This window comes from Lepidochelys kempii, chromosome 3, assembly GCF_965140285.1.
Source record: "Lepidochelys kempii isolate rLepKem1 chromosome 3, rLepKem1.hap1, whole genome shotgun sequence".
Lineage (NCBI taxonomy): Eukaryota > Metazoa > Chordata > Testudines > Cheloniidae > Lepidochelys > Lepidochelys kempii.
Genome location: NC_136382.1, coordinates 129,128,032 through 129,154,589, shown reverse-complemented (window position 1 = coordinate 129,154,589; position 26,558 = coordinate 129,128,032). Strand labels below are relative to the sequence as shown.

General features: G+C 40.7%; 1 protein-coding gene across 2 annotated transcripts in view; it reads right to left on the bottom strand.

Annotated features, from left to right (window-relative positions):
• Nucleotides 1-26,558, bottom strand: part of SMOC2 (SPARC related modular calcium binding 2) — a 175,490-nt gene that overhangs the window by 46,270 nt on the left and 102,662 nt on the right. For both annotated transcript variants that reach the window (XM_073335247.1, XM_073335246.2), the window contains exon 8: nucleotides 5,616-5,802. In XM_073335247.1, the coding sequence (XP_073191348.1) occupies nucleotides 5,616-5,802 (187 nt within the window). The remainder of the gene's footprint in view (nucleotides 1-5,615; nucleotides 5,803-26,558) is intronic.

Below are 26,558 nucleotides of genomic sequence, written 5' to 3'. Positions count from 1 at the left end.
TTAACCTCTGAGGACAGGACAAGAAGCAATGGGCTTAAATTGCAGCAAGGGCAGTTTCAGTTGAACATTAGGAAGAACTTCCTGTCAGGGTGATTAAGCACTGAAACAAATTGCCTGGTTAAGCACTGGAACAGGGAGTTTGTGAAATCTCCATCACTGGAGATTTTATGAGCAGGTTAGACAAACACCTGTCAGGGATGGTCTAGATAATACTTAGTCCTGCCACGCGTGCAGGGACTGGACTAGAAGAACTCTCAAGTTCCCTTCCAGTCCTACGCATTTTAAACATAAAATGCGGATAAGAAACTTATCTAAATTCTATTTAAAAGAGGATCTCTTTCTGCTTCCCTTTTACCTGTCTTTAACTCTTGAAGTGCCATTGGAATCCCAACAAATGAAAGCTCACAGACAATGTAGGAAAATGGGGCTTTGATCACACTGCTGGCTGTGGATTACGTAGCAGTGTCAGACCTGATTCACTAGCAGTTACTATGAGATTTAGTCCCCCTTCACGAATGACAATCCAAGAAACGTGAGGTGTGACAAGAGATGGCTGCTTTCTTTTCATTTCTGTGTCCCTCTCCACTTCTTTGTTTCAGCTGGGACATGGAGGAGGAATTACAAAGGCTCTTTTAAAAAAGAATCAGCATTTATAGCAGTTGCATGTGTCTAAGATCACCTCATTGGTTCAACATAGTCAATATGGGAGGCACCTTTAGTACATGTGTAATAGCTGGCACGTGTTGACATTTTAGTAGTTTCTACTGTACTGAAACATTGCATGTTCTCAGTAGATTTTCAGCACCATTTGGTGATCAAAGAACCTTTTGCTGCTTTTCTGAATTGAACCCACAAACGCTTTTTTAGATTCGTTTGACTATAGTCTAGTTGTTTAAAAGTTACCTAGAATTGGTAAAATCTTTCCATCGTGTTTGAAGTCCTCAATAGTTATAGGCTTCAATCTTGGACACAATTACACATGTGAAAAGTCCCATTGACTTCAATAGGATTACTTATGTGAGTAAATGCCAGCAGGTTTATGTGTTTTCAGGATCAAGGCCATAGGTTGAAATGACAAGGCAAAACTAGGTTAATATTCAGGTTGCTTTGCCTTAACTCAGAAATCCCATTATTTTGTTAGTTTATATCCCATCCATCTCACTTTGTATTTTAGGGGACATGGTAAGATTAAAGGTCATAGTTTAAAAAAATCATTAGCCTGCAGAAGAGAAGCATGGCAGGGAGGTAGACGGGAGGATTTGATAGCAGCCTTCAACTACCTGAAAGGGGGGTTCTGAAGAGGATGGAGTTTAGCTGTTCTCAGTGGTGGCAGATGACAGAACAAGGAGCAATGGTCTCAAGTTGCAGTGGGGGAGGTCTAGGTTGGATATTAGGAAACAGTGTTTCACTAGGAGGGTGGTGAAGCACTGGAATGGGTTACCTAGGCAGGTGGTGGAATTTCCATCCTCAGAGGTTTTTAAGGCCCGGCTTGACAAAGCCCTGGCTGGGATGATTTATTTAGTGTTGGTCCTGCTTTGAGCAGAGGGTTGGACTAGATGACGTCCTGAGGTCTCTTCCAACCCTAATATTCTATTATTCTATTACTAATAAGCTCATAGATTACAATTACTTTTTAAAATCTAGTATGCTTTTCATCTTTTACTGTGTGCTCTATGTTTAATTTTTACATTTCACTCAGCTCAGAGAAACTAGATGAGGGCTATTTCTGGGGAATTATACTTTCAGATTCTCATGCATTAGTTCATACCTGCAACGTCTGAATTTACAGCACGTCAGGGGAAAGCTTAAATTCTAAACAAACAAGCGTGCCTTTAAATAAGGCTTTGAAAAAAAAACACTTCTACCTCCCCGTCCATACTTGCACACACTCATTCTGCCTCTCTAACATTTTAGATTTAATGCTACATATGGTTGCTCAACTTATAAGAAATACCCACGTTACACATGCTCCCAGTGACCATATAAACCCAGTCATATCTTAAAAGGTCTAATTGAAATGCATTTATCTGATTTTCATCAACAAACTGTTCATTTTAAAAGCATCACAAACTTTGCAACATCCTGAAGTTCTGCTAGCTGCGAGAACACCACACAAACATTCTGACTCTGCATTACAGGACAGGATGAAACAGTGAGGGATTTTTTCCCCTTCAGTGCTTAATTTATTTTCACAGTGTCTGATGAAAGTTTATTGAATTGTCTAGTGGCCCATCAGATAAAGCATTTGCTCCAGGAAGGTGCAATGCGATTTCATGCCCATGTGAGTGTGTCTCCTATGAGTGAAAAAGGCCCTTTTTCTGAACAACAGGAATAGAAGCTGCTTTGATGGCAAGGTAGAATTCAGCTATCTGATGGATGACCTCTTCAATCAGCCAGGGAAAGAGTGAAAGAGAAATCTCTGAGTGGTGTACGCTAATGTAGTACCTGGCAACTAGCCTGATCCCTGATTAATCTGATAGCCCACTCTGCATTTCCTCCCTCCCCTTCCCTCCCCCTTGCCTACTTTCTCCTCTGCCATCTGCACTTTTGCCTTATTGGCTTAGGTTTATGGTAAATACAAATGCAGTACATCGTATATAATCTAAATCTATAAAGCAAAATAAGTGTTAAAATACTGTAGCATGAAAGGTCTGATTTTAACCCCAAAAGGCAATAAAACTGTCACCTTCTTTTGTCAATCTATCACTAAATGTCCCAGCTGAGCTGACAGAAAAGTAGCTGCACTGAGACCCAATGAAAGAAGATATTAAATACCAGAAGCTGGGGACAACAGGGTGGCAGAGGGATGGAATGACAGGTTTATATTGGAAAGGGGACATTGCCAGGTTAAAAGTCATAAATTAAAATGCACTACTCTATTACTCACATGCTTAACTTTAAGTAAGTGTTTGCTGGGTCAAGGCCTTTTTTCACTGTTTATGATATTTGTTTTCTTTTATGTGAACTTAACGCAATGTAGAAAATGTAATAGTGTAGTCAGTTTCCTATTTGCTTACAGTCTTTTGTTAGTTCCTTTCATTTCAAGTATTAGCACAATTTTTTTAGTGAATGGGTTGAAAGAACTTTAAGGGAATGTTTATTTGTTTATAAACCCTGTTTCCACTTGGTTAATTAATTTTTAAACCAGAGACATTTCCACTGGTCTTAGGTTTTGTCCTAGCAAGTTTTTCGTGTTCAGCCTCACTGAGTCCTTTGCATTTCTTTGCAGCAGACTTACTAATGTTATTGCCAGGAAGCTCTTGTCTTTAATTTCTTTTGTTAATTTCCCATTCCACCCACTAACATAGTGAAGGGTAAATGAGAAATGGATAAACTCCCTTTATTTGCATTTGAAGAACATGCATTTTAGGGTAGGTTAGTTTACCTACTTTTTTCACCACTGATTCCACCATCTTTGTTTTATTTCAACAATGCTACCTCTTTTCTGGAACGCTTTCATTGACAACTGGTCATTCCTTGGCTTCAAAATGATGGGGGCAGCCAATCGTTGGGGGTAACGTGCACTTACTCCATCCCTTCATGTTGTCTGACAGATTTAATGAGACTATTATTTACTGTGGTGACCAAAGTACTCTAGGTGCATTAGAAGTGAAACACTGAAGCACTCATTCACAAACTCTTGTATTCATATCACAAACAAGTACAGCATCAAATTGCTATGCCAACAACTGCCAGCTCCAGTGTATTCTGTGTTATTCTCTACTAACAACTCTACAGATTTTCAAAGAGTGTTTTTCTTTCTTGCATACTGTCCTTGGTATTAGCCCTTTGTCTTGGATTTCTATTTTCTTTCTTATAAGTTGTTCCTCTGATTTGCATTTTCAATGGAAAGGTTTGATGGGAAGATCAGATGCACCATTTTTCACAAGTCCTTACTACCCATCCAGTTGCATGCCTCAGGAAAGAGCTCCTGAGTCAGAAGAACATTGATTTCCCTCCCCCTCTCCACTCCAATCTATAGAAAGAAAATCATGGAATAAAGAAAGCTGCCTACTGTCCAGCTCTTACTGATTGTGCACAGTGCTCACTTCATTAAAGACTCCCCAGACTAATGGAGGAAAAGGATCCCCATCGCTCAAACCGTCAGTTCTGCTAGTGCTCTTCCGTTCTTTTCCAGAGAGGCAATAGGACCAACATCCAAAGATATGAAAGGCACATTTTGTACCAATGGGTCGGGAGAGGAGAGCTTTGCATGAAATGTTTGGCTACAGGAAAAATATAATATGAAAGGAAGCAATATGAATAAAATGTAACGGCTACCCTGTGAAGCAGAAGTCACATGAAGCATTAGCAGAAAGATCCCGGAAAGATTAGGTTTGGTTAATCCAACCTGAAGCTGTGTAGAAACTTCAGTTTCTGACTGGAGAGAGCAATAAAGAAGGTCCTCGGAAATGGATTGTACGTATGAGCTGAGGCAAAGAAAACTGCACTGGCCCCAAAGTTAAAACAAAACAGAAATGTCACCAACAAGTGGATCAAGGCAAAATGATTTTTTAACAAGAAACAAAGAGAGAGAGAGACCAAGAGCAGGGCTGTTTCTGAGCAGACTACATGTTTACAGGTAGTACATCAGAAGTGCTGATCATACAGTTTAAGGGCAATCTTGGTAATTCAATTTGACAGTTTAAGGACTGTAGCTTGCAAGGGATAAGAAATAGGAGACTGCCAGTGACCGTAGGTTCCTCCTACGTAAGCTAAGTGTCTGCACAGTGCAGGCGTGGTCTAGTCTATTGCATAAACAGACATCAAAACAATTCTATACACTGTCAATAAATCAATGCTCCAAGAAGACAAAAGATTGCACTGCATTACATTCTTAGGGAGCAATCAGTTTCTTAAACATTGTTCTCCACACATCTTATGTAACGGTCAAAAAATAACTTTTGACCAAGCCATGAAAAGGTCAATGCTTCCATCAGGCTGTACACATTGCCCTGGTTTTAAATGAGCTTTCTGTAGTGTTCCTGCAGGAGCCAAACCTCAATAAGTGGCCTAAATAACTTCCTATGGAATCCGATATTCATCCTGAATGTATCTGCTCAATGTGGCTCAGAACACTTTACCATGTATTCGGCTCAGCTAAGAGGAGTGAATTCCAAGCTTCTATTAATAACATACTAAAATGATATTTCCTCTGTCTAGTGGTTTCAAGGCAATTGTTCCATTGAAGCTTGTCCGATGAAAATAGCTGTGGGGACTTCTGGAGAAACATTTCTGATGTTGGTTTTGGTTTCTTACATAGACAATGTCAACTGGCTCTTTCATCATCATACTGCAAGAAAGTGGGGCTTGCTCTGTGCTGACTCTTTCCTAGCTTCCACCCTGTAGTTTCTCAGCATGAATTAAGAGGAACATAGGGGAAGGGAAGATCGGAGATACCCGCATGCTGCCCACGACATTGCAGTCAGAGTCAGCAGCTGGACACCTAGTCTAATGCTCTGACAGCTCTTAATCCAGAGTGCCAGATCCTTAGCTGGTGTACATCAGTCTATTTCCATTGCCATTGGAGCTATGCCAATATACACCTGCTGAGCTTCTGGCCCCATAAGCCTATTTGGGGATGTATGAAAACATCATAACTCCTAATGCCTTACCTAGTTGATGTACCAGGGATGGGACGTCCTGTGTCTACAAGAACACACCAGCAGTAGCCTGTGGAAGGATGACATTGCACGGGCTTGTAAAGGCCACCCTGAGCGCACTCTGGAATGAACACATTGTCTTTTTGGGGTTGTTTAGCTTCCTCCAGTGCAGACTGAAGTTCTTGATCACATGACGATGCTGTCAGAAAGAAATAGATGAAATGTTGACGAGGATATGGAAAGCACTCTCAGGATCAATGGAGTGATGGATAGATAAACCCCTAGCTATGTGCTATTACATGTAAGGACTTTGATAAGTCTTGTTGCAATAATACTTTACATTTACTGGACTCAGATTTCAGCTGCATTATGTACTCTCCCTTGCCCCTTCTCACCCCGGCATGCCCTCTCCACAGCCCAAACCACGACAGCTCTACACTACCCTAGGATTTTCCTTTGCCAGGGGGAATTTTTAGATACCCAATTACTGCCACTTTTTGGAATGTTTTTTGCGGGGATGGGGAGTGAAGGTGGGTAAAACTTTCTTTATACAGATCAATGGGAAATGTGCCAGAATCCAATTTTTAAAATTCCACGTACATGAATTCACTTCTTTGTACTTTTATATTCTGCTCCTTGCTTTAGGCTAAGGAATGAAAAGAGACACTTAAAATACATTTCAGATTTTTTTTTCTTTCTTGTTGATGAAAAGTGATGTATTAGCAGCCCTGGAGACCAAAGACCTCTGGTTATCCACATAGGAAGCAGAGGCAGTAAAAGCCTCCCACACTGCACCAACAACAGTTCTTCTCCGGAGGGTCCACACTTTGGAGAAATATGAGGGTAGCTCTGTCTTCATGCCCATTCAGTCCTTGGCCTTCCTGCTGCAACTGTGAACAAGGGGGCCCAAGATGGGTCTGGTTTGTGAACAGCTGCTCATTAGGAAATGAACTGATATCACCAATTTACTTCACATTTGCCATTACAGAGCCATTAGATGATGATAATTTTTGATCAATACCAAACTGGTCCAGATTCAGACTTGAGAAATTAAAATATCTCATTGCCAATAACTTGACCAATTCAGTCCTCCAGGAGCTTTAAAATCATGCTGTATTTGGGAGCATGACCTCACAATGTTTAAAGGGTTAATAAAGTATTAGTTCTGTGATATTCCTGTCAATCTAGTGAACAAAAACGAAACACAATGAATAGGTTAGAAACTAATGACATATATAGTAAATGCACTACAATCATAGGAATTCCTGATAAAATAGATTGAAATTCTAACAATCCTAAACTATCCATGTCCAGTGAAATATCCAGTCTCTATTCTAGGTGGCAGCAGAAATGTAATACATAGTAAATTATTTTCCTTTTTCAAGTGAATTAGGACTGAAGGGCACAACTCTTTTTTTGAAACTATAGCAGACTTCACTATTTTTTACAATTTAACCTGTGACTGCTGTAATTAAATCCTTGACTGGATTTTCAAGCCGCCGACAATGGGTTATGGCTTCAACCTAATCTCATCTAGCGTCATCCATTGTGTGAATGAAATGCTTTATCACTGGAGGCACAGTCTAGAGAAAGTTGGCACCTATGGTTCAAAATGCTGTTCTAGCTCCATCACTGTCCTCCTGCTACTGAGAGACATCATCAAGCTATACTTTGGCATGGTGAAAAAGAAACCAGTAAATTCTGTTCATATCTCACCTTGATACCCTAAATAGCAGGCAAGTCTAGCTTTGAGATGGCCATGTTCCAAGATCACTGTGAATAGTTTCCAGGAAATGTGAAAAGCTAAAACTGCTGATTTGATTGCACAGCACTGATGTTTATTTTAGTGCTGTGGTCAAGGTCCCTTTAGATGTGTATAGCATGTCAACCGGAGAACAGAAGGCTGCCGGTGCCCTGATTAGTTTTGCATTTCCTTTATTAGGTCTAAGCACTAACATAAAATGATATTAAAAAGATTTTAAAATCTTGAAACTTGAACACCACACCATAATTAGAGGATCTATATACTGTGGATGGAGGGTCTGTTTAAAAGCTTTGTAGTAGGTAAGCGTTTTAGTTTTTTCCTTGTATGGAGGCCATTTTCCATATTCTTGATCATCTTTGTTGTCCTTCTCTGAACCTTTTCCAGTTCCACTATATCCTTTTTTAGATCTGGCGACCAGAACTGGACACACTATTCAAGGTGTGGGTGCACCACAGATTTATGTACTGGCATTTGGATATTTTCTGTCTTATTTTCTACCCTTTTCCTAATAGTTCCTAACACACTGTTAGCCTTTTTGACCACTGCTGAACATTGAGTGGAAGTTTTCATAGAACTATTCACAGTGACTCAAAGTTCTCTTTCTTGGGTGGTAACTATTAATTTAGAATCCATCATTGTACATATATAGTTAGTATTGTTTTTTTCTAGTATGCAGTACTTTGCACTTAACATTGAATTTCATCTGCCATTTTGTTTCCCAGTGACCCAGTTTTCTGAGATCCATGTGTAACTCCTTCCAGTCTGCTTTAGACTTAACTATCTTGAATAATTTTGTATCATCTGCCAACTTTGCCACTTCATTGTTCACTCACTTTTCCAGATCATTCATGAATATGTTGAACAGCACAGGTCCCAATACAGATCATTGGGGGATACCACTATTTACCTCTCTCCACTGTGAAAACTGACTATTTATTCCTACCCTTTGTCTCCTATTTCTCAACCAGTCAGTGCTCTTAATGATTTGTTGGACAATTTGTAATTATTATATTATTATTACATGGGAGGAGGATTCTGGTGGTGTCATTTCTGTTTCTATTAGATAGCTAAACCATATTTCAAATCTACTGCCCTAGTTCAGTTTCCTTTACCAAATGCCCTAGAAATATTATTTCCTCTGCTTATATAAGAGCTGGTCTCCCCGTGATGGGACAAGCCACCAACCCACTGACAGCATGCTTAAGGAGCAGCCCTGCACTCCGACAGTGCCAATTAAGCACACCTGAAGAGCATGCTCTACTTAGAGAAGGGGAATTTAAAAGGGTGAAGCTGACCACAGCGTGGGGGAAGTTTGCCCAAGACGAGAGGTTGCTAGAGACTGCTAGGAAGCCCAGTAGCCAGGGCAGCCCAGCCCAAGGCAGCAACTAGCCTTCCCTCTCCCTCCAACCCCCGTTTAGGGCAGAGAGATACTGCATCCCAGAGAGGGGCTCCGGGCATCAGCTCTCCATCAGTACCTTGCAGCCGGATCTGAGGAGCAGTGCCAGGGACCAGAAGTAACTAGGCTCAGAAAGGATCCCGGGAACCCAATTCCCGCAGGGAACAATGACCTTGCTCAGGAGTGGGGTTTCTGGAAGAGACTCAAGGATGAGTGACATGCAGAGCCGACGGACAAGTCCAAGCTACGAGCTGCCTGACTACATTCCGCCACAAGGCCAGATCAGCCATCAAGCAACTTGGGGAGCAACTGTCCCATAGACAGATTCTAACACTGCTGGTTGGGTAGCTTTGACACCTCAAGGGAATTTGTTGCCACCATTATTCCTTCTATTCCACCAGTCCTCCCACCATGTAGTGCTGCAGAAGTGAAATCAATAGCACCATGAAATTTTCACCCATTATCCTTCTCCCCAAGACCATAGTTTTACTCCTCAGTTTAATTTCCTCTTTGAAGCAACTGTTCATTTCCCATCCAAACTCATTCTTCAATTACTCTAGCTATTAGAACAGGAGTACTTGAAGGATTCCACTCCATTCTCATGACTGGTTAAGGGCTTCTGTCATATAATTAACATTATTTCCAATAATTCTTGTCATAGTATCAGAGGAATATGGTCAACAACCCTTAGTTTGCTAGCAGGATCAGTGATAAATGTCAGTAGTTTACAAAGCTCCTGACGGTTTGTCCAAACAATCTGACAACTACTGGGATTAGGGCCTGCAACAGATGGATGCCAGAAAGTCATAAAAAGAACATCACCAAAAAAATCTATACCACAGCAAAAGCAATATAAATATTTGCATCATTATTGGAGCTAGTCAAAGACACTTTGACAGAACTGTATTCCTCTGGAATATGTAGTTGTGTTGAGTCTGAAAGCTTTACCAAAAGCAGGTTGATTTTGCCAGAATTTTGTTTTGGAAGAAAAACCGGGGGAGGGAGAAGGAAATAAATCAGATAATGTCAAATGGGTCTGTTCTTGTTGCCAATTATTTATTTCAAACACCTAAAAGCAGTATGCAGTCAAATTAATGCAATCAGCATTCACATGCAAACATCTCCATAGCCTGATCCTGGAAAGCCTTTTTTCAAGTGAGTTAGTCACTTTGAAGTCAATGAGGATATTTCATGTAAGCAAGGATTACTCACATGAGTAAATATTTGCAGGCTCAGATATTAAAATGGGAAAAGAGCAGTGCATCATTTCTGAGTGCATCAATCCTGGAGAAATGCTTATCTGTCCATCAGTCTTTAGTAGTTCTGAAGTCCCTATCACCGCATTATCTAGATGTTTACATAACACATCATGTTAGCTTTGTAACACTGGGTATTTCAATCCTTCACTTCCTAAGTTTTCATTGGCGATGAACCATACCCCACCAGAGTTCTCACAGTGGCAAACATGTTCTCCCCATGTTCTCCCACCAGAGTTCTCCCAGCTGCAAACATGCATGGTTTGCTTCTGCTTGAACGTGACATGCTGTATGCACATATGCTCGAGTTTAGTGTGTTCCTGCAGAAACGAGTTGTCAAATCTGCAGAAAATTACAAAGGCGCCTGTGTGCTACTTTTACATTTCCTGCTGCTACATAAACACTTCCTCTCAATTTCTTTGACCCCAACAACATATACATGATAAATGGAATCCACATCAAGAAATTCTATTTTCAGTTGATACCCCCTCCCGCCCTTTCTCTTTACTGTAATGGGCCATGAAAGGACAATTAGACAGGGCTGGTTTCCAGAGAAAAAGGATCTTTTATTGGGCCTTGAAGCTCAATGCGCTTCACATAAAGTCACTAACAAGAAACCCATGAACAAAAATGCCCTGCAAAGTGATATATGTTAACCACTCTTGAGTAGTGCAGTATTAGTACGTCTAGCATTCAAGAAAGTGAGTTTTGCAGTTCTCTGGTGTTTCCCTGGGGATATACAGAAGTCATGTATTCACAGGTAATTTTCAGTACATAGTCTCATCAAATTGCATAAAAGCTAAATTCTGCTACTCAAAATGGTACCAAAATAATCAAAATATTCCAGTTCATTAAACCTAATTTAGTTTAAACATTTTAGTACACTTTATCTAGTTACATCTGATTTGATGCTAGTATATTTCTGAAGTTTTGCGTATGATGGGCCAAGTAATCTTCTCATTTATGCCAATGTAGCCTCTATTGCAGTCAGCTGTGACTGGGACAAAAAAATGGCTTATTAAGTTATAATTAATCTTCTCTGAACTGATGGAGCTAACATGTACTGCTGAAGCTGATTACAATGTAATTTGATTTTATCATGTTATTCCTGAATTCAATGAAACATTTCCATTTCATACCTTAATCTTCCAGATCTTATTTCTATCTTTAATTAAAATGTTCACTTCAGGAGGGCAACTGGATTCAATATGCTCTGTATACAAACTATAGTCCTCCTAAAGGTGAATCTATATTGACTGGATTGCTGATCTGGGAGAGAAAGAGGGTTCTCACTCCAGATAATTTCCTCAACTGTTATTCCTAACTCCAGAAAATGTCTCCTCAAGATAGAAGTATAGATTTCCCCCCTGCAACTCAGCCAGTTGCATATCCCAAAAACAGTGTCCTTGACATAGGGTAGAGCAGCTGAGGAGTTGCCCTAAATTATGGTAATAGGATAAGGTCCCTAAATGATCTTACATCAGTGAAGGATAGGTGTACCTCCATTCCCCAAAACCCACTCCTACCCTCAGCATGCCCCTTCCCTCCCCTGATGTGTCTCCTGTGTCAGAGGTGGAGGGGACAGCTGGTGTAAGAGGTGGTTATCATGCCTCTGCCAACTACATGCCAGTGCAGAGTTCCTTTATGCAGGGAAAATTTGCAGCCACCTACCTTTGGCCAGGATACGGACATTTTGCACCACCTCCTTCCTAAGAATTATGGCTTCAATTCTGCAAGCATTTGCTTGCATCAACCCTTATGACCATGTGAAAATACAATTGCCTACAGTGGAACTCAGTGCAACCCAATGCGGCCAATAAATGAACAATTTTTCTCATGAACAGTCCTTACTGGAACTACATTGAAACCTTTTATTTATAACTGAATGGGGACTACTCATGGGCACAATCTATTACACATTGAAGTCAGTGGAATAGCTCCTATTAACTTCAGTGGTCATTGGATCAGGCCTGAAGTGAGTAAAGCTACATGCATAAGTGTTTTCAGGATCAGGCCTTGTATTTGTACATGGATCAAATGTCAACTGTGAAGGACATTTCTTTTTTAAAAAATGGACAAATAGATGAAACAATCAAGCTAAATTCTAAGACTGAATTACAGTGTGAATACTCATATGGCACCACGTTTTGATTTACATCCATGTTCAAAGGGACATCAGCTGTGGGGTTCAACACAAATGTGTATCCATCCAGTCTTGTATCAGGTTGGATATTTTCCTACCCATGCTCATTATTGTTCATGAAAACGCATGGGAAACAAACATTCAAGGTCCTGTTGTTTGTGTCTGCAGGGTATTTCCCATGTACACTTGGTCACTATTTTGTACTTTTTGAACTTATGTGCATGCTTGTGGACTATGGCTTCAACACAGCCCTGAAGGCAAATTTATGTACTACTTCACTCCACTGAATGAAGGGGTCTAAATCACATACAGATGTCATTTATCTATGCGGTTTCATATGCAGTGATATTGCAGTACATAAAGGCTGATCATCTGGAAAGGCACTGAGCCTACACAAAGTGCTAAAAGCAGGATACTCATAACCCACATTAACCTCTTGTTGACATCACATAATCACCCCCACAGGGTGACTTCCTATATAAACTATGTTTATCGCCAGTGTAACTTTGTGTGTGTGTGTACTTAATGGCAGTAGGTCAAATCAAAATTTTCATGTTATATAAATTCCTGTACTACCCATGGTCAAAACTTTTGGGGCCCTTAAGACAGAAATCTTAAATGAGAATAAGCAAATGTGTCCATAATCCAATCCCACATCTCTATAGGGATATAAAAATGGGTTCATCTAACCTATTGTTTTCTTTTTTGAACGCAACTGTAATTCAAAATTTCAGCCAAAAGTTGAAATATCAGAAATACTGTGAGAAAGGCTATTATTGTAATGTTTCCAAAATGGAGGGAACTAGGAACACTGTAAAATTTAATGTACAGCCCTGTTTTTGAGAGATTTCCAGCTCTATTTCTAAATCAAAGATATTAGGATAAAGTTAGGATAAACATTTGAAGTTTGTCTATCACCAGCTATCATTAATTTAAATAATAATTTTAATGAACTGCACTTCCCTTCAAAAGTATGGTTTCTTGCTATTTTTTCCGGAAGTTTTCACACTGTAGTATGTTATTACAATTTGTAAGAGACCAAATTATCTATTACACTGACTCTCTTCTTAAACCAAACAAAAAAAAATCAAAGCCAGATTCTGCCATCTTTATTTATGTTGAGTGAATCTTTATTCTGTAAATAGTCCCACTGAAAATGATGGAACCACTCTCAAAATAAGCTACTACTCAGTGAGAGTAAGGCTACGTGAGAGAGTCCCTTGCAGTTCTTTCCCCAGATGGTGGGAAAACTTGATCATGCTCAGTTATTTGCACTGGGTGGCTCCAGCACACCCCCCAATTCCTTACTCCTTGTAAGAGGGGTCTGCCCTTCATGGGCCTTTCTTAAGTCTCTCCAGATGGCAGATCAAAATGAAAGTCACAAACCCCAACACATTCAAGGATACCCTCTTCCCAGGCCTCCTCAAAAGTGTGGGGGAGTCCACAGTACTGCCAACAATACAGCACTTACATAGCAGGTTTTAAGAAATCTCCCTGGCTGGGCTTTTGAGTCAGGCTTAGTCAGTCCAGCTTATTTTGGGATTTCATTACACTCTCTATAGGGTCAGGGTAGAAGTCTCCGGGCTGGGAGTTCCCTCTATAGCGTCAATAGTCACCCTTGTATTCTGCTGTTTAAGGCAATCCTGCTTCTCCACACCCCCCGCTGACTGCAATGTCCTCCCTTTTAAAGGTCTCTTCCCTATCATATATGATTGATAGAGCAGGAATGGTGGGGCTAGCCCTACCCACAAGGCCTCTCTGCCAGCTTCCTCATCCATCTGGGATCTATATACCCCATTAGAGGGTGGCCTAACTTGGCTCTGATGGTTTGGAAGATTATCATTTAATACAATCGTTGAAAACTTGGAAGTGTTTATAAATTGGCTTATAAATCTGATCTCTTTCAAATAGCCATTTTGCATTAAAGTAAGTCTTATGTCCTGAAGATCTGAGATCAAACTTGTCATATAACATCTCAGAAATGAAAGACAGTAGTTCATTTTTGCCAAATCTCTTTTTGTTTGATTTTTTGTAAGAACAAATTGAAAACTAAAGAAAGCTTTCTTGGTAAAGCAGATGAAATGAATGAATATTAATTAGATTATAAACTTTTGGATCCAAAGGCTGTGTATTTACATATCACCAGCACAACGGGACCCTGGGGTGCTACCAAAATACAAAATAAAATAATCATCAAAATGATAATACATTCTTTTAGGCCATTGGTCAATGATGTGACATCAGGCTCAATAGTGATCCAAAGTAGTTGAAAAGCTCTCATCACAAAGGGTTCTTTCTTGTGAGAAGATGAGTGTCTTCAATCCCCTTCAGTCAGTGAGATCAGACCCAAGATAAGGAAGGAGGGAATTATAGTCTCCTGGTGCTCTTGTACATCATGAGTTCTGTGGACCCCAGTATGTAAGTAAAGTCAAATTCTGCCCACACCATTGACTTGTACGGGCAAAAGTGAGAGCAAAATTTCCCTCATTTTGTGAAACCCAGTATCCCATTGAACAAATAACAAAGGAGAGGTGGTGGCTTCTATCTGTTGCTTGTTATAGTTGTATAACTTTTCCCAAAGTGAGCAACCGTATAGCTTTCCAGTTGGGAAAACTACTACAACTGAAAATGATTGACTTTTTCCGAACACAATAGCTAGCTGGCCATTTAGTTGCCCATAACAATCTAAAGGCTCCTTCATTAACCAAAGTTGTGCAAGACAGCCATGTTTACTTTGCAAGTCTATTGACAAGTAAACTTCGGAGTTTTCTGTCAATGGAAAATCTCTTTCATTTTCAAAACATTTTCAAGACAACTGTTTCAGTTTTTCCACAAACCTGTGAAACTGGAATTCTTTGCCAGGTGAGCTGGTGGTGAGAATTTATTTGAATTGCTCTACCAAAAAATACAGGCCATATTTAGGCACTTACCCAAGCAACTCAACTTACAGGAATGCTGAGTAACCACAGCTTCCATTCAATACAAAAGGAGTTGTTAGGACCCAGTATCAATGGAAATCAGGACACGTAAGTGCCTGAATATGGATTTGGGGCCTAACTTTAGGCACCTAAATTATTTTAATTTCAAAGGTGCCTAGAAGCACCACTTACTGTAGCTGGTGCCACATTTCTGCCATCACGCTACAATGCTAAGGATCCCAGCCTTACCCAATGTTTTCCAGCCTTCGTGCTTAGTTCTAATCCAAGGTGGTAGCATTCCATCTACATTTTATCTTCTAACCACTACTGGCTTTCCAAGGACATTGCCAACAGCTCTTCCAGACAGTCAGTTACTGATTCAGCATGCAAGACGGGACTAAAATAATAATTGTTTCAATTTATTATATACTGGATTGTCAGACAGGACAATCTAGAACCTACACTCTCAACTCACTTCTCGCATTGACATGAAAGAGAGAAATCCCCCGGCACCCCAAAGTGAGCCCTGGGGGAGGACAGGCAGTGTTTTTATTTCCATCCTTTGCCATGGGCTCTCCAAGTGGCAGGCAGGACAGCTCCAGCTTGTAGCTGGAGTTCCACCACTGGCAGAGGCTATCTAAGTGATGCATTGGTTCAGCACACAACATGTACACTCTGCCTATATACTCTTTCTGCCCAGAGTTGCACATTTTGGGGGCTATGCTGGCATGCTGAAGGCCCTGGTGCAGTGGAAATTCGGAGTGCTTTGCCGCCTAACTCCTCTCTAGGGGACTTCAGATCTGTGGGGAACGGGCATCGTGACTGCTGTCATGAGAAGCCAGGAGTTGGACATTACAAACAGGGAGCTCTGGGGGGCACTGTCTCCCTTTGAGGCACAGTGCTTCTCAACACTCCCCATGAAGCACTGCACTATCACAATGTGGGATTCTGTATATAGGGTAAATTTTGTCTCTGTGCAGAGGGCCAGCACAAGTCTGATGCATCATTTAAATCCTACTGTGAAGGTTTATGTGAAATTAAGTCCTGCAGAGGTCTTGTGCTGGCCCTCTGCACAGGGATGAATTTCACCCACAGTGCACTGTCTAGACCATAGGAAGTTAGTAATCTTAACTGTAGAGGTAGGAAAACCAACACAAGCTGGAACCAGGTTAGGATGGGCGACTGATTTTGGCAGAGTTCTGTATCCAGGAACAGGGATGAGCCACAGAAGAGCAAAGTCAGTAAGAATATTCTAAAATCACTTCTTTTCAGCTCCAGCAAGGTTTTATATAGTTTTACGCAGTCTATTTTTCATATGTTTACAGTCAGCTCAAATGGCTCGTCTTGTGTTTTGGTTTCTTGAACAAAGCCAGACCTTTGGCTTGGCTCTATCTTAAAACTTTGTGAGTAAAACAAGGGAAATGCAAATTAAAAAAAACCCACCACACCTTCATCTTTAACTGATGAAAAGAAGGAACATTCCATTGTAGTCCATGCAGTTTCACAAATGCACAAGTATGGTACATGTCAGTATTGACCAGCAAACTTGGTGCATCAGTAAAACCCCCACATCCTTTTGAAGGATGTCAGGTCACTAAGCTATTGAAGATCTTAGGCCACATTTGGTGATGCAAATTGTTGAAACTCTATTGACTACAATAGAGCTGTGCCAACTTGCACCAGCAGAAAATTTGGCCCCTGGCATGCACTGAACGAGTTCTCAAAGGAGTCTGAGATCAGACATGGTAGCCGGGTTAAAGGCTTCTTGAATCAGTTAAATCATAGTTTTCAAGGATGTATAACCACTATGCTTAATCCTTTACAGCTCAGTGTTTCATATGATTACACTAACCGCTCAGAGGATAATTACTTTTAAGTGTTTAACCAGCCACGGAAATAACTTATATCAATGGAAAAAACCCTACATAAATAAATCCTTCTTAATAATCCATGGCATATGAGGGTAGGGAGCATATTTCAGAAAGTGCTATGTTTCTATACGTGTTTGCTGAGCACATTTCCCAAAAATGTTTTCATCTCTCCCCGTCCCTCCTCCCCACTGCCACCTACCCCAGAACTCAGAGTCATGTGTTTAGTTTGAAGCCCTTTGTGACATGGAGAGAAAATCCAAAGGGATGGTTTTGGCAGAACTCTTCAAATAAAACAGCTTCTAAATATTTAACTTTGCCAGATAACCAGCATCACAGGAAGCAGTGATGCTGGCCTCCAGTCCCCTAATAAGGTAACGTTTCTATTACAGTTTATGTGAAGGCAGCTCTGTGGTTCTTTCTATCAATTACTTTCTGTGTGCTGTTTTCTGTTTCATTTGGGAAGATTAAAGGTTGTTTGATAGTTTGAAAATAAGAGGCAAAAAACAAAGCATACGCTGCACATGAGGCTCCAAGGAGGTTGGGCAGTTCTGAAGCCAGAGCCCGTTGCAGATTAAACCTGCATATTGTTCTAAAGGCGTGTGTGCCAGACTGATCAGCCAGTGACAGAATTAATTAAACTTGCAAAAGCCTTTAGCAGTGGGACTATTTCCATCAGCCCAAAGTGGGATAGAAAAACCTGTGTATTTGCAGACCTGCTTGCCTTTGGTCCCAGTTGCGGGTAACTACAGAACAGTTCTACCTGCAGCCAGTGTCATGGGTTATCTGGGAGTGTGTCATACTCATCTGACTTTACCCAGAAGGGGACAGCACAGAAGAGAGCCTTTGTAAAGGCTCTCTTTCACATGACAGCCAATCCTCTGATTTGTCTCTGGCCTTATGTATCTATTACCTCTCTTTACACTACATTAAATGCAGTTTTCTGGAGGTGGGCTCTTTGAAGCACTCAGTCAATTGCAAAGAAAAAGGGTGAACACGGTGTCATAATTTATCTGAATATAACAAAAGAAGCAAGACGAAAAGGAGAAACAGCAGATGAGAGAAGTTGAAACTGAGACACAAAGAGGGAGAAACAGGTATATTCTCCTCTCTTCCCCCCCCCCATGTTAATTAGAAAGTCCAAGAGCATCCACAACCAAAACACAATTACTTCCTTCAGATCAGATCTCACAGTCTTCTCTACTGCTCGGAACCTAGACATTTCACTCAGTTTCAAACTCTCTTGTTCTTCCAATATCATCCAGGTTTGTAAATCTGCTTACTGTTATATTTGATACATCTCCTGTACCAGATATTATCTCAACCACTCCTCTGCTGAAACTTTTACTCATGCCTTTATCAATCTGTCCAAACTCCAGCTGCGCTCCCAGAAGTAGAGCCAGGATTAGCTCTCAGGAGTGGCTGGCTACACGCCATCAACTTAAGCCATTAGACCACACTGCTTCTCTGCAGTAGTTAATGTCAGATGCTTTCACATACCATGCTTTGTAAGCTGCTTAAACTTTCTCATCAATGAGTTCCTGAAGAAGAAAAACTGGCACAGGATATATGTTAAAGATGTGATAGTGATGGGCATTTCTACTAATTTTATTATTATTTCATATTTATATGACATCATAAAAGTTTGCAAAGCACTTTACAGGTATAAATAGAGACAGTCATTGTCCCGAAAAAATTACAATTTGAAGGTACTGATTCAAATGGAGTAGAAACTTGGACTGGGGTCTCTCCTTTTCCAAGTGAGAACCCTAACCACTTTGCTAGTTGGGGAGATTAAAGAGTGCTTGATTGTTTAAAAATAAGAGAAAATTCAGGACACAAAGCACATTACACTATTAGAAGATTGGGCAGTTCCAAAACTGGAACTGGGGAGGAGGTGGTCTGCCCTCTCTCACACTGTACCCTGTTCCCTTCCACCTACCCTGTCCCTGCCCTCCCCCCCGCAAAAAAAATCATGGGCCTGAGAGATACTTTTGTTTAAACTGATCCATTTCTGAAAAACACTCCCACAAACCCAGCAATTTTTGACAGAAAAAAATTACATCAAAACATTTTCAACTAGTTCTACTCACACTGACAGCTGTAGAGCAAGAACCATCAGCACCGAAAAAATGTTACATGTGGAAAAATTGAAAAAAATAACATCACAGAGGTGGGGCAAAAGGATCCAAGCATATTTAAAATGTATTTCCACATTATTACACCTCAGAGGATAAAGTTGTTCAGGAAGGCAATAAAGAGAAAACTATCAGGCTTTATTCTCTCTTTCTGTTGGCAACACAAGCTAAAGGTCAAACTAGGTCTGGTCTACACTAGAGTGGGGGGGATCGATCTAAGATATGCAACTTCAGCTACATGAATAATGTAGCTAAAGGTGACGTACTTAGATCTACTCACTGTGGTGTCTTCACTGTGGTGAGTCGACTGCTGACACTCCCGTCGACTCTGCCAGCGCCTCTTGCCCTGATGGAGTACCGGAGTCGACGGGAGAGTGCTCGGCGGTCGATTTACCATGTCTAGACTAGATGTGATAAATCAACCCCCGCGGGATCGATTGCTGCCCGTCAATCCAGCGGGGAATGTAGACGTACCTGAGCAGGCAGTGATTGATCCAGCACGGGTCGATTTATCGTGTCCAGTCTAGACCGCTAAGTTGCGTATCTTAGATCGATCCCCCCCGCCCATCTAGTGTAGACCAGACCTGAGCGTAGGCACTACTCCTACTAAAGTCAAAAGGAATTGAGTCTATGCAGTGGGTGCAGGACTGGGCTATGGATATGCACCATTGCTGATCCAGAAGAGTAATATATCACATATTAGATGCTTGAGTTAGGGAAACTGGGTTGACTATGTTTGAGGGACAAAGGGAAAAATCATTAAGAAGCATACATTTTTTATTTCTCACAGGTCTGCTCTTGTCTTCCTAACAGTGGTGATGTTCCACCAATTTCTTATTTTTTTTACCTGAAGCATTGATGTTGAATGCTTCTTAATTGCTCCTAATAATGCAAAACTTGCAGCTCAAGGAATCTGCAGGTTCATAAACATCTTCAAAATGTTATTAAATGTACTTGGGCAACAAACATTCTCAGGCTGCAAATTAACCAGGTTACTCAATATGCATTTTGGTAGCACCAAGTAATACTCGGAGTGGGTTGAATATTATAATACCTAATATTTTGAATACCTTTATTCAAAGGAAAAGCAAACAGAAATTACAAAAGCTTTGGGCCTGATTCTCTTCCCATGTCATGAGTTTTACAGTGGAATAAATTTGCTGCCTTCCATGGAGTTACTCCTGATTTACCCTGGTATTACTGAGAAGAGAATCTAGCCCATTGAAACTAAACAGTCCCCTCTAATAGTCATTTTCTATTATTACATTAAACTGTTTACTTTAAGAGCATAAACTATGGGATGTGTGATTATTTTAAAGGGCCGTGTTCCATCATTCTGATGCTTCAGTGATAGGGAAGAAGAAACTCTTCAAACAACTGATATTCATATTGACATCTTCTGCTCTTCTCTTTTTCTATGGCATCCACACAAGAAGTGGGGAGTAAGGCTCCCCCTTGTTCGTAATTGCTACCTAGATAGTGGCTCCAGTTTGGGGGAAGTGAGATCAGAAGTTATATGCCCAGTACCATCCCTTGTGAACAAGTAGGAGGGGAAGTGGCAGCCTGGAGTGCAGATTGGGAGTCACACTGGCTCCACAGCCAAACCCCCTCACTAGCTGGAGTAGCTGGCCAGGAATCTAGGGGCAGTAAGCTGCATCCTGAAATGGTAGGGTGACCAGATAGCAACTGTGAAAAAACGGCACAGTGGGTGGGGGGTAAGAAGCGCCCATATAAGAAAAAGTCCCAAAAAACGGGACTGTCCCTTTAAAAACGGGACACCTGGTCAGCCTATGAAATGGGGTGAAGTAACTTAGGCTATGTCTACACTGTACTTTCATCAGTAACACTTTTTTCAGTGAGGGGTGTGAAAAAACCACACGCCTGACTAACAAAAGTTTTACCAATGAAAAGGACCGGTGTGAACAGCGCTTTGTTGGTGGGATACACTCTCCCGCTGACACAGCTACCACCCCTCGTTGGGGGTGGTTTTATTTTGTCAGCAGGAGAGCTCTCGCCCAGCGATAAAGAGTAGCTACACTGCGCACCTTACAGCAGCATGGCTGCAGAGGCCCAGCTGAGCCACTGAAAGGTGCGCAGTGTAGACACAGCCTTAGTTGTCCAGAGACAAAGGAAGCAGCAGGGAAGTACGGACACCTCTTTGAGACACAACCCCCCAGCAGAGCTCTTCTTGTTCCAGCACAGCTACTCACTGCCCATAGCTCTATCCCAGGCCTAAGAGCTGAACCTAGCCTTTAACTCCAGTGGGAGTTGCAGACACTCAGCACGTCTCAGGATTAGGCTCTGAGTAAGGCCTGCAGGACTGGGTCCCAAATAATTTTCTCCTGTACATTCCTGCCAGGACTGAAGTTCCAGTTTTGCTGGCTCAGGTCCTTGGCTGTGGCTGAGAAGTGCTAAGTGCACCTCAGAATAGGCTTTAATTCACCTGGACACTCTCTTGATCCCGGACTGGTCATACACCGGTCCAGTCGCTCAGCATAACTTCTAAATTTTGCTGGCCGGCAAGGATCTGAGGGGGGCAGTTACGGCTGCCAGAGATCACTGGGTCACAGGAATGCCCACTGTGCCAACCACATGGAATGAGAATCCTGTAGGAGCCACAGTATCAGTTCTGCAGCACTGGAGGATCCCCACATGTTGCCTTTATGGCTGCCACAGTGGAATGTCACAAAGCAACCTCGGTTCAGGGCCTACTTCTCTTATGAAAGAATTGGTAAATGTTACAAACACTGGATGCAGGGTAAAGAAAGCAGCTCTTGGTGCTGCTTGAGTTGCTTGTGTGACACCATCAGTTCTTCCAAAACATGCAAGAACTGCATTAGCAGATAAATAAAACCTTTTGGCTTTCTTTTCAAATAAAATATCATACTATGGCGCCGTTTCCAAATGTGTTCTGTTAATGGTTTAAGATCGTATAGATTTGTGGGCTTGTATTTTCATTTCAATCCACCTTAGGCTACATTTTAGCCTCTCTTCAGACCCCAAGAAGGAAGTTTTTAATAAAAAGCAATGGAAGTGAAAAATTACCCTAGACTTTAAATAACATTAACCATTAAGTTCTCACTGGAACCCACACAAAACAAAGAAATTTCACTATTTGGGTTGATAATCTCTCCTAAACACCACAGAAATTGTTAATGATATTAATAAGGCTCGTTTAATTTTTTTGTCAAAACTGTTTTTAATGGAAAAATTGGGTTTTCAACTAAATATTTTTCATTAAAAGTGTCTGCTTTCTATGAAAACAATTGACTTTGTCAACAAAACTGAACTCCAATATTGGAGTTCAGTTTTGTTGACAAGTTTAATACATATATCAAACATATCAAGAAGTTTTTGTTTTATAGCTGTAAACTGTAATGCATCATGGTAGATGTAGTCCAACTAAATAGTCCAGCCCATAGAGGAGAATGCAGGCAGGAGACTTCCAAACCACAGCTCCCATAAGGCATCATTTTGACAGGTTTCAGGCTAAAAAAATGTAGATTTTCAGCTGAAAATGTATTTTAATTTTTTTGCCAAAAAGTCGGGGGGGAGGGGAATTCTGGCCAACTCTAGATATTAGTTTTTGTCCTCCCTCTCTCTCTTCCTTTTTATGTTTTGTACTGCAGAATTTAAGACCAGAATTTTAATTCACATTCTTATTCTTTTTTAAACATGACTTTATTTGTCATTGAATGTAGAAATTTGGATTTCCCTTTCTAAACTAAAACAGATACCAGAAACAGCTTAATGAAAACCACTAGCTTTACTCTTCAGTCTCTGCTTTTTCTCTAGTAACAAAAATCTAGTGCAACCTGGAAATGGCAGCTAATATTATTTTCAGGCATTGTAGACTACAGGGGCAATGCAGCGTCTAGCATTTACGTGGAACACAGTTGTAAGGAAAAGAGGGAGATGGAGTGGGTTCAGTGGAGGAGAAAGAAGGCCACTAATAATATAATGATACTTAGCACGTATCTAGCACCTTCCAGCTGAAGATCTAGATACAGTTTCAGGGCTTGTCTACACACTACAGCAATGCACACTACAGAGGTGTGATTCCTAAAGCTCACTAATGTGTTGCACACTAATTGGTCAGTATAGACCCTGCTGGTGTTCACTAGAAGCACTTTAACATAGTGCTGTTTCAAAGAGTTTGAAAATTTTGGCCTACGTCTTTTGCCCAAGAACACACAGCAAATCTTTAGCAGAGCCAGGGTTGGATACAATATAGTCCATGAATAAATACGTATCTCTGCATTAACACATGCCTTTTCTATCTCTCTATTAAAACATAAACAGCTAGACTGACATGCAGGTTGGATTTATGTTGCCTAACAAGGCTTTTATGATTATTCCGTCTGATGTCTGGTTAGCTGTGCAGGGCCGGGGTGGGGGTGGAACGGACGTGCATCTGAAAATGAAAGAACGAAGACATGGCTGTTTTGTCATTAGTTGCTGCAGAAAGCAATATGACATAATTAAAAATAGTTCAGTGAAGATTAGTATCTTTTGGCACCAAACTTTAACATTTGCAGTAAAACAGAAATTATCAACCTTGCATAAAGCAGACTTTTTTTTTCACTGTGGGGGTCCAATAAAACTGTGGAACATCCTGAACATAAAGGATATCAACTGGATATAAAACAGAACTCTTCTTTTTAATAGTTTAGGATGGGAGGATCTTTCTCCATGGTGGGAGGAAGAAGTTGGAGATGCCAGAACTTCGGGCTTATACGTGTTTTTAGCTAATATGTAAAATTAAAATGAAGATAAATGAAAATGCTTGTAAAAGAAGGATTATTAAAGATAGGGTAATACTGTAATGGGTATAATCCAGCAGACTGTAATTTAAGAATGTGTCATAATATACAAGCTCTCTGGGGAGGTCTGGAAAGGTTTATCTTCTTGGAAGAGGCTGAGAGAGAAGAAAGAAAACACTGATTTTACTTTACCAATTTAGGACTTTAAAAAAAACAAACAGAAAAAAGGACAAAGAGTAGTTGTCTTCACTGATCAGGAAGCTGGAGAACGTTATGTCCTATTTCTGTAATAACAAAATGAAAGCTAGGGCTGCATTAAAAATTGCCAGTGGCAACTGGGATAATGGTGTACCATTAAGAACCCATGGTGACCAATTTACTGCCTTGCCTTAATGGCATATTAGGTCAGAAGTTTCTGCTGACCCATTCCCAAACCATTAGCAAACAGCTTGCCTTTCAGCTGGCAGGACATACCTTGGAATTGGACTTTTTGATTCTGAAACCCTTTTGATTCCTGACTGAAGGCTAAAAAAAATCCCCAGAATTTCAAAATAACTCACCGTAAAAATATATAATAAGGTCTGAGGTATAATAAGATATGAGGGTGGCTCCTACATGCCACCACAGTTTCTTAACAATGCTGACTTTACAAAAAATAAAAGTCATAAATTATAATATACTCCAAGTAGATCAGTTAAATACAGGTAACTGTGCTGTAAGTTACAGGTCAGGGCCAGCATAAGGAATTTGGAGAGGCTCCAGTGCAGTTGTTCTTGGAAGCCCCCAGTCCACCATCATCTCAACTTCTCCTCCTCCACAGATCCCCTCAAAATCACTCCCTCTTCCACCCACTGGCGGCTGCCCAAGCAATGTATTCCATGAATCCATGGTCTTATAATAGCCATGAGTTTCACCAGTCACTAAAGCCAGGTTTGTGGCAGTCACAAAACGTTTTTATTTCTGGCATGTCATGTAGAAAATAGAAATGCTTTGTGTGTGTGTGGTTTAAATTAGAGATCAGCCCAAGCTTCAGAGTTCAGATGTGTTTCTGGATCTGAACTTTTCCCAAGTTTGGCACTGTTTGGATTCTGGGTTTAGGTTTAGGCTCAGGTTCATCTCTAATAGACTGAGATCCCACTAATGGGATACATCTGCGGGCTAAAAATGACAAATAAATATGTTTTAAGAGGAAATTGTTTAAAATAAGTACCTCCTTCTTCTACTTACCTGCCAAGACCTGCATTCAGGCCCTCAAGGTTCTAAGTTTCTCCTGCTACAGTTGATGGCATCACTAACTTATACTGCAGCATAGGGAATGCAACTCCCTGCTTCGGATGTCAGTGATGTCTTCAGCTGACGCAAGGAAACACAAAAAACCAAGGTCCTAAATCCAAGCATTGGCAAAGAAGAAAAAACCCAATTGATTTTACATTCAAAATACATTCCTTTGCAACTAATTGGCCAGATTCACCAGGACAACTCTGACTGTTTTGCACTGCTCCAGTGGTGTAAAGCAGCTATGCGAATCCCTTTAACTCTGGTCTTTTAAACTAGATTTATGGCTGCTTTGTCTCAGTGGATCTGCACTAAGCTTCCCCAGTATACTGGTGAATCTAGCCCTTTAAGTCTAGATGTGTATTTGCAAAAAGAAAAGGAGGACTTGTGGCACCTTAGAGACTAACCAATTTATTTGAGCATGAGCTTTCGTGAGCTACTTTCAAAGTGAGCTGTAGCTCACGAAAGCTCATGCTCAAATAAATTGGTTAGTCTCTAAGGTGCCACAAGTCCTCCTGTTCTTTTTGCGAATACAGACTAACACGGCTGCTACTCTGAAACCTGTCATATGTGTATTCTGGTAGACGTCAACTAAACTAGAACCACCACAATGAATACAAGCACATTTGAGGGAAGGTAGAATCTGGATCCAAACTCTGCAGCTGGGTTCCACTTCTATAGTAAGGTAACTGTCTGGAAACTCAAAAAAAAATGTTTAAAGTAATCTATTGATTTGAAAACATTCCATTTCGCCTGTCCTTTCTGTGTTCTAATATCAGTTCACTAGGATGTGCATATCTAATATGTGCTAACATGAACAAGAGTTACACACCTAAATTCTCCACAGTACAAAGTGAGTCTGAATATATTAGATTCTAAATATTTAAGAACACTCATAATGAATTCTTAAGACACCTGTAACTGGAAGTACTCAGCTGTCTGGGTCTTAGTTTTCTTTTGCTAAGTCTCACATCATTAGCTGCACAAAACTACTCTTGAATTAATATTAAGAGCCACATCTGGAAAATGCAACAATATGTGAGAAGGAGTAAAAAGGCACAGAACTCTTTTTCATTTTCCCGTCTACTAGTTATTTATTTTCCTGATGTTTCTAGAGGAGTGGCCAGTGGAAATGATTAGATGGGGTAGAGAAACAAGTTCTTAATTTCAAAGGAAAGAAAATGTTAGTTTGGGCCCTCAAACCTGCAAAACTCCTTTTGAAAGTTTTAGCCTCATACAGAAGGGGCAAGTATAAGAACATAAATGTAGCATACGTTTTGTGGGGCCATCTGTACCGGAGTGAATTTTACCTGTGGAATCAGGGCCTTTGGGCTTTTCTGTAATAATATCACCACCAAAAAATTCAGTGGCAACCAGTTGCATAAGTGTTACTTAACCCTGGAGAAATTACCAGTTAAGGAAAACTTTGTACA